Source organism: Hetaerina americana, unplaced genomic scaffold, assembly GCF_022747635.1.
Source record: "Hetaerina americana unplaced genomic scaffold, ioHetAmer1.1.p SCAF_8, whole genome shotgun sequence".
NCBI classification, from domain to species: Eukaryota; Metazoa; Arthropoda; class Insecta; order Odonata; family Calopterygidae; genus Hetaerina; species Hetaerina americana.
The window spans coordinates 3,425,355-3,442,209 of record NW_027287427.1 but is presented as its reverse complement, the minus strand read 5'-3'; the positions used below and the strand labels follow the sequence as shown (position 1 = coordinate 3,442,209).

At 38.8% G+C, this 16,855-nt stretch overlaps 1 protein-coding gene across 8 annotated transcripts in view; it reads left to right on the top strand.

The window, feature by feature from the left end:
• Positions 1 to 16,855, top strand: part of rg (A kinase anchor protein rugose) — a 1,244,182-nt gene that overhangs the window by 698,972 nt on the left and 528,355 nt on the right. For 5 of the 8 annotated variants that reach the window (XM_071597010.1, XM_071597008.1, XM_071597007.1 and 2 more), the window contains 3 exons: positions 9,855 to 10,343; positions 11,973 to 12,112; positions 13,272 to 13,400. In XM_071597010.1, the coding sequence (XP_071453111.1) occupies positions 9,855 to 10,343; positions 11,973 to 12,112; positions 13,272 to 13,400 (758 nt within the window). The remainder of the gene's footprint in view (positions 1 to 9,854; positions 10,344 to 11,972; positions 12,113 to 13,271; positions 13,401 to 16,855) is intronic. The other 3 variants (XM_071597013.1, XM_071597012.1, XM_071597011.1) reach the window with 1 other exon arrangement.

The window sequence follows — 16,855 nt, the reverse complement described above, 5'->3', positions numbered from 1 at the left end:
GATGCATATGTATTTACAAGAATACCCAATCAACTGGGTTCTCGCATTATTTTGAAGTTGTATAGTGCCTTCTCTATTCAGCAACTATTGTCATGGCCACATTCTGTTGTACAACCAACCCACTGGCTTGGGTATTTGCAAGCCCAAGGTGAGAATGACTTCCCCGTAACCACCATAGTTCTCATTGTAATTCACTTCTTTCATTTTTGGCTCCAGCCAATGCGTACATGCTTCTCAAATCTCTTCCTATTCTCAGAACAATATTATCCCTCATTATTCTGCAATTTTGGAAAATTTCTGGAAAGGAAGTTTAGGGAATGATATGATTGTGGTTAATCGAGGGCAGCATTGTTTGCCAAGCAGTATTAACATGTCATAATGGGTCTGATTTGTATCCATGGACTCCACAAGGAATTGTGCCCCTGTCTGGTCTGTAAGTCATGATATGAATGAATAAGGTGTGACCATTATCCTGATGAAAAATGATAATCTTAATCAGTTTTAGTAGTTCATATATATTGAATGTCTTTCATACATTTTATTTGATAATTCCTTCTTGTGTTACTAATTATTGGTATATTTTTACAGCCACATTCACCCAAAATGGCAGTGATGTTTTTTTTCTAGAATAGATATTTTTTTAACTTATTATTGACATTCCAGAATACAAATCCCCATGTTTGGACAATATTCACCTCATTGCACTATATTTAAAAGTAATTAATATGATTTCATAGTGTGGGAGCTAGCTTGATAGTCATAGTGGCATCTTTAATGTGGCTTGTTCACCTGGGGAGCATGGGAGCTGGAATGCAGTGTGTGTTTCTACACTCTTAAACAAAACAGCATGATGAGGTTGCATTAATTAACTAATGTCAACTGAAAATGGCTATTTAACTTATGATAGGAAATAATTTACCTAGTTTTAGTTTACTTGTTTATCACATTATTGCCACTCTTCTTCAAGGTAATTTTGAGGCTAGTCTCCTAGTAAGTAAATAGTAATTTTGTTGCACAATCACTATGCTATGTGCTTTTACAAAGTTGAAATGATTATAAGCAGGTATTTTTTTCATTATACTGCAGTCACTTATACCAATCCGAAGCAAGCACTGTGCTCATTGCAATTTTTTTTCTTTTAAATATGCTGTTGCTAATTTAATGTAGTTTTAATGCAAAGATTTCGATTTGAAAGATTGGTTGTGATAAAAGGAGAATATTCCCTCTCCAAGGTTTCTAATTTGTTCAAGAGTTGCTGTACAATGGGTTCAGAGCTCAACCTATGGAATGTTATTCTATTTATTCCTGTGATGATACTGCAAACAAAAGTCACCAGTATTCATTTTTCCAATTGGGAATACACCCTCATGTTTATATGCAAAGGAATTAAGATTGATCATGTTGGTTATCAGCGGCCACATTTCTGGTTTCTTAACATATATGATGAAATATTTACTTAAATGTTGATGAACTACACTTCAAAGAACCAAAATTCACTTCTTAGGTTGGTGCATTGGTCAGAATAGCTTTTCATTTTAGTCTAGATGCACCCCTATTTAACGCTAGGAGCCATTGTGACCGTCTAAAAGAACCTTACCTCCCCCATACCCTTAAACTTAAAAGTTGTTGAAACTTGAGTTTCAATGCTACATCCATAAGTAATGCTTTTTATTAGGTTGCTCAATCATTATAATGTCAGTGCATAAGTGAAATCACTGGAGTGGCCATTTTAAATACTTATTTAAAATCTCATACTACCATTCTTTTCTGAAATTTGGATTTGAATTTTCTAACATTCTCAACATTAAAAATGTACACACCCACTGCAATTTAAATCATCCCTTGTTTTCATGAAAAAAATTTAGGTGTCTTAATTTCATGACTCCCAGTCTTGTCATAGGCAGCACACTTTGAAAAACCTTTACAAAATATGTTGATAGGTCCCATCCACTGATATAGGGATATCTCTCGAGTTTGCTTTTCCCAGTGTTCCTTCATGTATCTCATAGTCAGTTGTGCTTTGACCTTGTGCCGGAGCTCTCATAAGTCACGAGCCATCCCCCTGAAAGCATCTCGTGGGTCAAACACAAATGCAAAGAAGGATCATACAAAGTAGAGGTGATAGCCTCTTCTCTGGCCCTTCGGGGAACATATTGGATGATGATGCCTCATCATAGGATACTCCCTTGGAAGGATAATTTCCTGACTCTGGTCCATCTCTATGCTTATGATAATGTAAAGTTGAAGGAGTCGCATAGAAAGCACGCAAAAATCAAGGCAGAATCACTTAGAGTGTGTGTTAGACCATCGGAAAGGCTTCTTGTGTGCCTGCTCTGGAAAATTGAACAAGATGTTGTCCCTTGATGAATAATGCTGGGCCCACAAGGGTGGAAGGAGGAAGGGGTCTTATCTGTGCCACTCTGGGGGAGGCATCGACCCATGAGCTGAATATGCTCGTGGACATCTTCTCTCGGGGGTTGTCTTCCTCTGGCAGGCAACTAGTAGGGAAGCAATGAAGAAGCCATCATCATGCACCAAACCAATCACATACTCCAGCTATGGGGAATTTTTTATTCAAATAGATATATCAGGTGCTACTTTGTGAAAATGCTTTACATTCGTTGTGATGAATAAAAATCACAAGATGCATTTACACACTTAATTTGTTCAACTAAACATGTTTTCAGTACCTTGATGATGGCATAGAGTGCCGAAACCATGGCCAGTTAAGTAAATGAAGTGTGGAAATCCACGGCGTCCTTTTGATTCCTCATAAATATCACTTATTCAGTTTGGATGGGCATACAAATAGGTGGCAATGGTGAGTGATGGAATGATCACTCAGTAAGATGATATGCCAAAATATCATGGATGCAAATCTGGTCTGGTCAAACTGAGTCAAGTGATGTGAAGAGTGAGAGTATGTCAATCAAAGGTCAGGTAGCAGATAGGGGGCTGGGTATTTTCTGCCTGTAAACTTCCTCCTCACATAGGCCACCATGATTATCAATGATATTGAATTGCGATGAACTTGAGTTAATGATGTTTTTATGAAAATTGACCAATAGTTTATAATGATTCTATGTTTGCTGTATGATATATTGCTATGGCTAATTGAAGTATGCCACCTAAGTACGCTCGTGGTGGTATTGTTATGGTAGGTTGAGAAAGACATGAACCCGGTTTATGTCAATCCAGATGTTCCCCCCTGCTGCCCCAAAGTTTTTGCAATTCCTCCTTTGTCACACACCACCACAAACAATTATTTTTATTCTGATCAAGTCTTTAAAGAAACTTGCTGGTGTTAAGAAGCTACCCATGATTATTTTGTATCCTTTTCTTTAATGCACATTAGCGGATGACTCCGTTAAAAGTTACTGTTGCGGCATCTCCCGCAGTTTCTTTGGAATTTGTCCTTTTCTTTGTATTTGTCCCATGGCGCTATAATCTGTACTCTTCCATGAGTAGTAGTGACTAAATTAATTGTGGCTTCCCCATCAAAGAGTATTCTAGATATAACCTATCTGGTTTCATTTGTAGATTTTTGAGTCATTTTTGTCCTTTCTTCTCAAGCGCTTATTCAAAATTTTTGTTCAATATTTTATATCTCTAATTCCTCTGTAGCCTCACCCAATATCTAGATTTTTCCCATATTTTTTTTTAATTTAAAAAGGTATGGCAGTCGTCAAAAACTTGTTTTCATTTTCCACAATGGATCATGATAATTTCACTTCCTGTACATGAGGAAAGCACAGGGCATCCAGGAACCGATCCCTGGAAATGATTTTTTTTTTATGTCACACCAGTCAAACTTATCCCTCGACCAGTTTTCTTTTATCTTGTCCCTGGAGGAACGTTCAAATGTCTGTCTTTGAAACATTTCTCTGAGGAATTAATTGCTCAAAAGTTAACAGTACTGGTGTGTCTGTACTTCTCTCAATATCTAGACATTATCATCTGTTAACACAAGAAATATTTATTTATTTAGCAATTTTCCGAAAACAGCAGTTTTTGCCATTTAAATTAGACTATTGACAATGGAAACAATGGACACATTTACAGACACCCAAGCCCTAGGTGGAGGAAAAACCCTCCCAGGCAGGAATTGAACCTGTGACCTTTGGGTTGGCTGACGAGGGAGTTACCCCGCTACAACTGGGGCCAGCAAATGCTTTTAGTGGCTATGATTCCTTATCAACTATGGGAACCAATGAAATGTTTCACCTAAAAATCATCATGTAGAACCTTCACAATTAGGCACATCCCTTCTCATGGTCAATGAGAGGACAAGTGTGTTTTATATAAAGCCCACCCAGAAGAGAAATTTTAGGGTAGGTATTTTTCAGCTGCAAACACCCTAGGTCTAGGTGGAGGAAGGACCCGTCCAGGTGGACATGATACCTGTGCAACCTTTGAAACAGCAGGGCAGGGCATAACCTTGCCATCATCAAGGTTGAGGTAGTTTGTTCTTTCACAAAACAATTCGGGTTATAAATTCTAGGCATTACTCCATTTGCAAGCCCTCTAAGCATTTCCATTTGAAACAGTCCATCCTGAGGGGAATGATATCACCTTGAAAATGAAACAAAAATATGCATGCTATTGGCCCAGAGTATTTGAAAATTATAAATAAGGGAGGGATACAATTATTGAATCTTCAAATTGAATAACAGGTTTGCTACTTAAATAAATGCTTTCAGAATATGTATACAAAACTTGAAGGAAGTAAGACTGTAAAAAATAATGTGCAGTAAACAGTATATGAAATATAAGAGGTACAATTGAAGCTCAATATAACAAGAGCCTAGAGTCATTTCAAAATTATTTGTGATAACAAGTTCTCACAATTACTGATGATTATTTACTGACTTATTGGTTAATTGAGACAGAGGTAGCCTAGGGGTAGTGATTGTTATGGATTCCAAAGAAACTGCGGGAGATGCCGCAACAGTAACTTTTGACGGAGTCATCCGCTAATGTGCATTTCAATGCAACAATTTCAGAGTGTAAAAATCATTCGCCTATGGAGCTGAGATTCCTTGGTTTGAATCCTGGTGATGCCAAATATTTTTCTACTTTTGAAATAGTATCATTGTCTGATTGTTCTGGAGTGACGCAATAAAAAATGGTTCTTACATCCAAAACTTCACTCTATGGCTTGTGGAAAGCAGAAGTTTCACCAGGAGGTACTCATGGTACAGATCAAGAGGAAGGATCAGTCCAATATCAGGTGTCAAGTCTGTGGGCGAGAATGGAATCCATGGAAATCCATGATCGATCATCTCAAAGTACTGCAATGAGGATTACAATGGCAAACCATCTCATTAAAATCTCTAGATGATACAGTCTTTCACACAATCATATGATGTCATGGCGTTCCTTCTGGGAAAGTATATGGTGGGAAAAAAGCCTCCTGATCAGATCTCCTGGTGGGGCCTACTAGGGTGGGAAATCAGTCAGAATGGGGAAATGAATGATAAAGATGTGGAATGTCTGATCCCTTAAGAGTTATTGGTAAGCTGTAAAATGCAACGCTGGAGATGGCTATGCTGGAGCCAGATATATCAGGTGTCTGCAAGATAAAATGTGTTGAGGTAGATGGCTTCTGGAGGGACCAAGGAAATGAATAGCAGAGAAAGATTCAGCACAGCCATCCATGAAAATTTTAAGAAAGGGAGTAGTTAGATGGAATGGTCTGAAGAAGGCAATTTCAGAACTATCAGAAGAACAAATCTGTGAGAAGCCAAATGAAACATGCCCACCATGAGTCACTGAGCAGGTAAGACATCTTTTTCAAAGAAAGAAGACACAAGAACCCAAGAAATGAAGGTGAAAGGGCCTTTTAGCATTAATTCTGGAACCAAGCTATTCGAGAGTGGAAGAGTGTGAGGAAGAATGAATTGAAAACATTGTGAAGAAATTGATGATGACATTAATATGGGACACACTGAAACTCACTATGGGCTGGTGAAGAGTCAAGTTTGGAGATTGAATAATGAAAGTCAGCAACATTAGAGATTCAAATGGAAATATGTCGTAGAAGATGCCAACATAGGAAACAGATGGAGTATATTGAAGGACTGCATCAAGGGCTAAAAACAATGAAAGACTAATATGTGGTGGACCAAGATAATCAAGGCCCAGATGTACTCAGCAGTTAATCCAACAGAGCAAGGAGCAGAGCAGAGAATCAAAGCAAAATAAATTGCTAGGAAGCAATATAACCACTGGAGAAATCTATTCTTATAAATGCTAATGTATGATAGAGCAGTGAATGATATCACTTGTTTTAACATCGCAGTTATGTTCTGCTTCCGTCACATTTCAGGTACACATTATCCGGCAAGTGTGTCTCGAGGAAGGAATTCACAGAATAGTCCTATTACATCCCCTTTATATTAGTAGTATGAATATTATTTATTTAAATATCTTCTTTCAATCTGGGTCAGGATTTGGAATCAAACTTCACTTTTTATTGATCCAAATCAGGAATTACTGAATATTTTTCCTATCATTAATGTAATCAATTAAAGGTTCACTTTTTCTGGTGATATTATTATTTGATAGTCTACCGTTTATGGTAGGTTTTGGATGGACACAAACTTAACACTATGTCATTTATTAGCCTTACCTACCAAAGACACAACCTGGCATCAAATACTACATTAAAATGATCATCGATTTCACATGTATCCTACTTCCCTTCATTCTGTCCAACATGCCCGTAATTTTCTGTCCTTTTACTTGCCCAACATCTATCCCTTCTATCACAGTCTTCAGCATTCCATCGCCAATCAAAATGCTCTGCATGCATCCTTCCTGCTCATTTGGATATCTCCCAAAAATCCAACCTCCTCCTAGTAGTAGTAGTTTTGAGGGGAGGCGACCGACAGCTAAGGTCATTTGCGCCATAGGGGATGGACAGGAAAGGATGAAGGGTGGAGAGAAACCCGGCGTCGGCATTAGCCTACTCTTTACGAAAGGCGCCAAGGGGTCCGCAGTTTAACGTCCCATCCGACGGACGGCGTACTCCCTCAAAGTGCCCTCCACATAGCACCTCAAGTAGGGATCGAGATACCTCTGAAAAATATTCAACACCGCCGGGATTTGAACCCGCGCCCTCAGGGTGCAACCTCCTCCTCCACCATGCCTAGAACTTCCTTGGCTTTTTTCTTCCTATTCATTTCACCTTTTCCATCATCTCAACACCTGCATCTCCAAACTACCAAATAAATATCTCGTCTCTCCTAACACAACACAACCCAACATCCTACACCAAAGCAGACCCCTCTTCATCTTCGTATACCTCCCTCCCCCCTTCATTCCATTTAACATCATTATCCTGTACCTTCCCTTTCCTCGTTTGCCTAACATTCTACCCTCTTTTTCTTCGGCCTCAACTTCCTACTGCCGATCAATACACCCTTCAATTATTTTTGCTGCCTCCTTAGGATTTCTCCCAATAATCCCCTCTCCTCCCTCACCATACCCAGTGCGTCCTCATTTATTTTCCTTTCGGCCCATTTCACCCACCTTCTCCATTCTTCTCCACTCTCACATTTCTAAAGCCTCCATTCTACGGCTATGCTCCTGCTTCAATTACCACATTTCAGCGCCGTACATAACTACACTCCATGTCAAAGTTTCAACAAGCCTTTTCTTAACATCCCTATCGTTACCTCTCTCCTCCTTGTGAAAGCTTCTTTGCCTTATGCAATTCTTCTCCTAATGTCCCAACTACCTTGACCATTTTGGTCCAAAACACTTCCGAGATACATAAACTGTTCCACTTGTTCTACTTTGTGCCCTCAAATTTTAATGTTTAGCTTAGCATTTTTCTTTCTGGAAAACAGTATAACCTTTGGTTTATTTGTATTTATTCTCATCCCATACCTATGGCTGTGAATTTCCAATGCACTCCAATTCTTGCAACCCTTTAAGAATGCAGTGTAATGTGCATGGATGAGAATCAATTTAAACAAAAGAAAGGCTGTGCAGTGTTAGAGAAGGAGAAAATAAAAGGTTAACATTAAGGTAGCAGTTCATAAACATGAGTAAGTTGACTTATCTCAGAAGTATTTGGACCAAAGTGGTCAAAGTTGAAGGAATATGAGAAGGAGAATGGGTTGGTCAAAAGAGCTTTCACTACGAGGAGGGAATTTATGAAAGAGTAGGGATGCTGAGAAACATCTCATGAAAACTCTGGTATGAAGCATGGTTTTTCAACGTGGAGGAACGTGGTCATTGAAGCTAGACCATAGGAATAGATAGGAGGATTTTGAAATGTGGGTGTGGAGAGGGATAAGTGGACAGAAAGGAAAACAAATGAGGAGGTGCAAGTTATGGTGGGCGAGGAGAGGGGATTGTTGGGAGATTTACAAAGGAGACAGGAAAAATGGATGCAGAGCACTTTGATTGGCTATGGTAGTTGAAAACCTTGATAGAGGGAAGAACATTGGATGAAAGAGGGAGGGGTAGCAATAGTATGGGGATGTTGGATGGGATGAAGGGAGTGAGGAAGTATGTGGAATTGAGGAAGTTCTTATTGCGTTGTCGAATATCTGGTTGTGTTTTGTTAGGAAAAGCAAATAAATGTATTATTGTACTATTGTATAGCCTGTTTCTGTCCACTTACCTTAACCAGTAGAATACCAATAATAATGGCAATGGAAATATCTTTATACAAGAAGGTCCTTTGGTAATAACTGATAAAGATTTGTGAAAAGATGGTGCCTGAGATCCCATGTGAAACATTAAACCATAATTATGAGGACAATTCTGCATTATGAAAAATGTACATGATCTTACATTGTCTATTTTCCAATTAGTCATGAATAATTGAGTTTCCGATTGCAATATTATGAGCTCGTTGATACATAGGTACTTGTATAGAATTATGTTGTACATATTTCAATTCTAAAAAAAAGTATAATTACTTTTAAAATACTATTATAGACCTTTGATGTAGGAGTGCTGGAAGGTGGTCTTAGCACCATTCTTGTTATATTTTGAGGAATGGTTAGAATATCCAATTGAATTTATGTAGTTCCACTCCAGGTCATGTTAATGTAAGCCAAGTGCTTATGAATTTAAGCAAAGTGAACATTTCTTAAGGTTTCAAGGGTTCAGCATTTTTATTGATTGCTGTAGGATCCTGTACCATCAGTGAAGCAGCTGATGCCATTTCTTTTGCTGTCATGTTGTGTGCCCTTTGCTGAAATGAAGAGTAAAACATTGAGATTAGGGAGTAATGTGTGTTGAAATGTTTGTTGCATAAGTGGACAAGGTCTCAAATTCGTCATCTCAGAATCACAATCAACACTTTTTGCATTCTCAACTTTAGTTAGTTTTCAGGGACCTGCTATTTGGTGTTTCTTGCAGTTTACATATGTGCATACATATTCCAATGCACCAATGATTGGTCCCACACAAAATATACATTCCCCATGTTTGCTTAAGCAAGGGAGGTTGTTGATTCCTCTCTCACTAACCCTGAGTCTTTTATGGATGGTAAAAATATAAATTTTCCTCATCCTTTGTTTGATGTTGGTAATGGTGTGCCTCCAAAACTGCACCAGTGTGTACTTGGCGAGTGGTCAGCCGTTTCCAATAGGGCACCACCCCAAGGCAAGAAGCATTAATGCGCATCTGTGCGCCCCTCTTGCCAGCGCTGACTCTTGTGATCGATGAAAATGATATGGGTGATCCTCCTCTTTCTCTCTCTCTCTCTCTTTCTCTCTCCTTCCCCCCCCCCACCATTCCCTCCTGGTGTTCCTCTCTCTTGTGCCGCGGTGCACGGCTGCGTATGCACTTCCCTCTTCCCCCCTCCTCTCTCACTTGTGCTTGTGCCGCAGGTGGTGATGTGGGGTCCCGCCCTCAGCACCCTCCCCCTCCACTGCCTCAGCCTCCCCCCCCGAACCGACCCCTCTTTCCCCAGTGGTCCCACCACGTGTGCCCCCAATTCCTGCCCACCGCTCACCCCAACTCGGTGCAATCTGCCTCTGGCACAGCTCACCAGCACCAGGTGGCGTCCTCGCAGCAGCAGCAACAGCAGCAGCAGGTGGTTGGCGCTGGCGCCCATGTGCACCTCCAGGGGTCGTCGTCGTCGTCCGCCCCTCCTGCCCACCAGCACCACTATCACCACCACCATCACCACCACCACCACCACCACCCCTCCTCTCACCACCAGGTGCCACCCCCGTTCGTGGCCAGGAGGGGCTCCAATCCCTCCTCAAACTCGACACCAGCCCCCTCCTCCACCTCCCCCTTCTTCCGAAATCACAAATTTGTCGGCCCCGCCCACATGAGGTCATCTAGGTATAGAAACGCGGCCCACAGCCAAGGTAATTGCAAGCAAGCAGAGCCTGTCGAGAGCTAGAGCTTCTTCCCCCATATCTTAGGAGAAGTGGCCCCCCACCCCACTCCCATTACCACCTGTGTTACTTGCCTTTGCAGTAGGCCCACCCCATAGACTCTTGTTGTTTCCATCATTGATACCATTGCTCTTGCTGTCACTACCATATTGTAATGCAGTGAAAACCTCTGTGTAGTGAACATGTTTGTAACGGAACAACTCTTCACAGCATAAAACTCTTGATATGAATACTCTCTTTACAGTAAACCTATGTAGATATCAATTCCAGCCAAGGACAGTTAAGTGATGTTATCCCATCCATTGTCATCAGAATTGAAACTAGAGCGATTGAAAAACTAACCGTATGGTTTTCTCCATCCAGAATTAATTTACATTACATAATATACTCACACGAGGAAATCTGTTTGGATAAGTTGAAGAGGTCGTGTCTGTATGAAATGGGTGTGCAGAGGTTCAACTCTGTTGTCTTGAACCCATTCAAGACGTAAATCATTCCAGTGCTGATTCTAAGGAAATGGAGGGCAACCAACTTGCATAGGATTTATTTTGCATGACAAAATATCTCTGGTGCAATGCTGAAGAAAATGGGATGATGTCATGTAATTGTTTTTGACTGGCATATACTCATCGGTTTTTCTTGAAGAGGCTTCTGTTGGAAAGAGTTGCAACAAATAGAGGTTTTGCTGCGCTATCATTTTGATTGATTTTGTCGACCCAGTGTATGCATTTCTCCTCGAGAGTGTATATTATTTCCTCTGGATCCTTATTGTGAGCCCTTCTTGCAATTCCTCTGAAGGAAGCACATGCTTGTTTTAAGTCTTTGGTTGCTGCGTGTAGTCGATTGCTTGGTAAGATGTTTATTTGGGAGATCATGAAGATTTAAATTTGATTTATTTTTGTTCACAGTGAATTAGTATTTTTTTAAGGCTAAATTTATTAGATTAATTGAAAACCTCTCTCTATTCCAATTTTTGCTTCCAGCATGCAGAGCCTGTAGCTCATTTACTTTCTTTTGCAGCACTAGCTCTTGTCTGCTCTCCCCAAGTTCTTTGTTGCATGGAAAACACTATTATTGTTATGCTCTTCGATACTGGAATGTCTCCTCTTTTATTTTTTTAATTGTTGATATTTTTTTTAGTTATTTCAGTTTTTCAAGAGACACCATTTGGCTGTTAACCATTAAATGTGTAAATGCTCAGGATGTTTTTCAATGTGTGTTAATTAGTAAATCTACAACTAGAAGTCAATCTCCCATCTCTTGTGGGGTCATATAAACCTAATGCGTTATTGATATTTCCCTATCATTAGTAATCACCCATTGCAGATTTAATTGTTTATTCTGTCATAATTATCCTCTGTAAAATAATTTGTTAACTGAGTCTTGCCAAAGTAGGTAATAGAATTGTTCTACATATACATGATACATATGTGTCCCCGTCGATCTGTATCTATAATGCTTTGTGTCTCTAACTATGCATGAGGCTCTCTGCTGCTGTTGTTTGGTACTTAATGCTCTCTGGAACTAGCGAGTAATTATGTGACTTGATTAGTGGAGCTGTTTGACAGAACAGGAAGCATATTGCATGTCCCATTTCAGCTCAGACCAGGGGGCTCCAACGTCAGATATCCCATGAAGATGCTGACGATGGCGAGTATGAAGTGATTGTGGTTGATGAGAACAATTCATCCGTCCTAGCTGATAATGACGCCCACTCCAGTGGGCCACCGTCAATTAAGGTGATCAACAAAGTGTGCTAGCTCAGTTGTATAATTAATTGGTGGCCACCATTCACTGTTGGGGTCCTCCTCTCTTGCAATCCATGCCTTCTATTCTTGAGGAATCCTTGAGAAAGTTCATACATTTCATGAAAGGGCAGCTTACTTGCTTTATGCTAAATTTTGGCCACATTTTGCATGCAAGTTCAGGAAATGAAGTGTCTCATAAAGGATGTGTGCTCTGTCAATACAACTCATGCAATATTAGTATACAGAAATGCTTTTTCGGAATTGTCTGAATTGATCTGAAGCAAGTTGAGCGTAATGCATTCATTTATTGTAAAATTAGGTATCAAGTTACTGTAGCTTTGCCGTATAACCATTAATGATGTTTTTTTTTATGAAATATGCACACAGTTGATGTTAAAAAAAATAGTTTCTAAAAAATTAAACTTGAATGACTTGTGTCCAGAACTTGTGGCCAATGAGCATAGAACTTTGAACTAAGCAGAAGGTAGTTTTTCTTTCCACTAATTAGTTGTTAAAAATTTAGTATGAGTGTAATCATTTTATTTAGAGATAAATTAAATTTTTGAGTAATCCTTGAATTATGTTAGCCATGTGTACAAACTTGTTAATTGTGTATTTTTAAAGTAATAATGCCTTATCTTACATGCATTTGCATGCTTGCCTTGATTGGATCATGTGTGTTCTCTCAAAATCTTTGCCTTTTATGAAACAATTTTGGAACTTACTGTCAGAAGCAGGGTAAGGCATTTGAATTTTGGTCAATTTGCTAGATGCCAACAAAAGCTGGTTTTTCTCCTTGTTTGTGGCCATGGTGACATGGTATGCTCTGGTGGGGAGGCATTAACATAGTTTGTTATGGTGATTAATATTTCCAATTTTTAACATCCAATAACGTTCAAAGCTTGTTGACTAATAAGACACTCTAATTTGGCTGATGGTTGCTTTGAATACATAACTGTGAATGCTAGATGCTGTAATGCCTCTTCCTTTTCTTATCTCCTATGAATAATAAGCTAGCTATCAAATTACCTATAGCTTCTTCAATGTAGTATATTAATCCTAATGTGTGTGTTGATGATCTGCGGTTATATCTTTTACCGATGCTCTTCTCACTTTAACCTAGCCTTTAACCCAACTCTTGGCAATGTAGGGTAGCGCAAGGGCCAGAACTTCCCAACCTTCCTTAACTGCTCACAATTACGATGTAGATCCGCAAGATGGCTTGAGGTATGGGAGACATGCTCCCATCAGAACCGAGCATCATCCTCACAGTAACAAGGTAAAGCAGACTTAAGCCCTGCTTGACTCATCATTCTGGCCTCTCATGAAATAAATATATGCTTACTGAACAAAGCTTATGAATTAACAATGTGTACTTATATCAAAGCATAACTCTTTGTGAAATATATTTCTGTATGGTTTAGAACTTGACCCCATGAAACTTCATATCCTATAAATAAACTCAGTGTGACTTATTAATTAGGGAAAGTTGATGTATTTAATAAGCACAAGACAAGTCTAAGTACTTGTATACTTGACAGTTGGATTTCCTGAACGACAATGAATTCTGGTTGCCCCATTTCCCTCCATTGTAGTTAAAAGCATCTGAGTGGTAATAATTGGTATTACATTTCCTTTTAGTGTTTTCAATTATTGCTTGTTTTAGTTTATATGTCTGTTTTTGCCATTGAAACATTCATTTGCAAATCGTAGTAAGGTCTTTGACTCCCCTTTAACTTGTGGACTTGGTCCATTTCTCGACTGCCTGCAAAGGGATCCTGGAGGATTATTTAATTGAGAAATGTGGCAACCAGGAGGTAATTTGTAAAAATCTCCGCAAAGATAGTATATGAATGAAACTGTACTCATAGAGGCATGCTCAGCAAATTAAGAATTTTACTATTTAATACTTGAAATAATCAAGCAGCTTAAAATGCAGAATATGAAATGAATGATTATTACTTCCTGAAGTAAATTTTTGAATTCATATTGTACTTTGACAAATTTTATTGTAAGTGCTTTTGTTATGATTCCATAAGTGCATGCAATAGACACTTTAGAACTAGTAAATTCATATGAATATTATTTTGATCTTTAACCAAAGATTTCTGTATCTTTTCTCTCATAAAATTAATAATAAATTTTACTGAGGAGCGTAAAACTGGTTTATTATCCTAAATGTATGGATTTCGACAGCTTGCTCTGATTTTAGGAGTTTCTGAGTCAAATATAGAAATTGGTTGTCTTTATTTTTGAGTTTGCAAATTTACGTTCATAGTTCAAGGGATGATATCCCCTTAAGTAGCCCACACAGGACCATTTGAAGCATGCACCTTGGTGATATCAGTGCGTGAAAGGGGGAAGACTGGGGGAGGGAATGAGGTTGAATAGTTGGCCTTTTAGCAAAATCATATCTGGAGGGAGGTGAACGGGTGACTCATGTGAGCCATTGATGGAACCTACCCTGCTCCACCCTAACTGATGTCTCCTACCCTAATCTGGTATTTCAACCCCATAGCAATGGATAACAAAATGACAGCCATTGATGGCTCTCATCATGCCTCTCTCTCATTTATGTGTAAAGTCAATGCAAAGGAAAATATTTGATCTGCAAAAAATGTATGTTTGTAGTCTTCAATCGTGTGCCCATATTTTAAACCTTTGCATCTCCTACTTCAATATGCTTTCTTCACCTAATTCTGTTTTTACGACCATATTATTTCTTTTTCATTTAAAATTTCATGTTAATTTACCGCATAAAGGTAAAGATTTAAAATTACAAATAACAGGTTTTTAATAAAAATGTAGGTAATGTTGATGGGGTAAGTTTGTGAAACTTGAATTCAATAAGAGGGAGAGTTTGTGGAGCATGAGTGATTTTCCATCCAGGTTATCCACCCCAAAGCCACTGTCAAGGTGGGGAGTGAGGGGAATGCAGAGGGCAGTGTGTGTGCGGGAGTGGGCAGGGGATGAAATAGGTTAATGAGCGTTGTTGGGCTAGAGGGTATTATTTGATCCATGCCAATTAAAGGGGCATTGCAGGCTGTGAAATGTCATTCATGGCAACGCTTAAGTCAGGTGGGCTGCTCATGTGGAGGAAGGGGGAAGCGGTGGGCGACAATGGAATGTGAAAGGAAGAGAGCAAGCTCATTGAAAAACTTGAACTTTTTAATCTTTTAAGAAAAGTTAATATTGAAATTCAAAAGTATGAGTAGCTAAAATGAATGTGAATGGAGTGGGTAGCAAGTAATAAACTCCAAGTTACTACTTGTGGTTGGATTGTCTTTTTTTAATATATGCTTAATATTTATCCTTTGTTAATATTACCAGTTTTTATAAAGCAATCAATAAATATCACATTGTATGGTTTGCGTTTAATTGAATCCCCTTCAAATCAAGTATAAATTTATACAAAGATTCTCACCCTCCTCATCTACCTTTCATAAACGTGGTCTGACATCTGCTGCGCTCACTGGGACAGCCTTACCTCAATAGTGTCTGCCTCACCAAATTAGTGATAGCTCTGCACCTTTTCTCAGATGACCTTTATTTCAAGTTGTAAATATCATGTGCGAAGAAAATAATTTTAAAATTTTGAATAGCAGTATAAATAATTATTCTTACTTTTCCAACCTATATGTGCTTGGCATTAATTATCTAATTTTGCAAAGTACTTATATATATATATATATATATATATATATATATATATATATATATATATATATATATATATATATGTATGTATATATATATATGTATATATATATATATATATATATATATATGTGTATGTATATATATATATGTATATATATATATATATATATATATATATATATATATATATATATATAAATTGGACAGCAACAAACAATATAGAAACACATAAAAAGATCACTCTCACGATATTTCTTGATCATTTCGACGGAATTCCGCTCTGTCTTCATCGGAAGATATAGAAGTAATTATACTACGAGGGTCATCCGGAAAGTAGTACCCGTTCGTGAAATAAAAAGACAAAAGTAAATATTAACAAACATAAAAAATTTTATTTGAAAGAGGATACTTTAAACTACTTCTCAACATAATCTCCAAGCAAATTAAGGCATTTGTCATAACGTGTGACAAGTTTCTGTATTCCTGCTGCATAGTCCTTCGCCGCCAGCTCATTGAGATACGCGAGGGACCCATCTTGCACAAATTTTTGCATAATGCAGATGGTGTTTAACAATTTCATGAACAATTGTTCGAGAAAAATTGAGAAAATGCTCACAGATGTCATCAATTGTGACGCGCCGATCGTTCCTCACGAATTCGTCAACTGAGCTCACCAGTTGGTCTGTAATGACAGACGGTCTCCCCGAACGCTCATCGTCGTGTGTGTTCCCCCTCCCCATGTTGAAGTTGCGACACCACCGCCGAACAGACGACTCGTCCATTACATTGTCTCCATACACCTCCTTTAATTGGCGATGAATATCACATGGGCGAACGTTTCTTGCATTGAGGAATTTAATCACTGCCCTCACTTCACAACTGGCGGCGTTCTCAATTTTTTTAAACATTGTAAACAATCACAGAAACAACACAGGCAATGCTAGCGTCACGCAACTTGGCTCAGAGAAGGCAGACAAGCCACTGAAGCTATCTGACCTCGTCCAGCGGCTACTCGCGTCGTCAGCACTTCATGCGGCACGAACGGGTACTACTTTCCGGATGACCCTCGTAGTA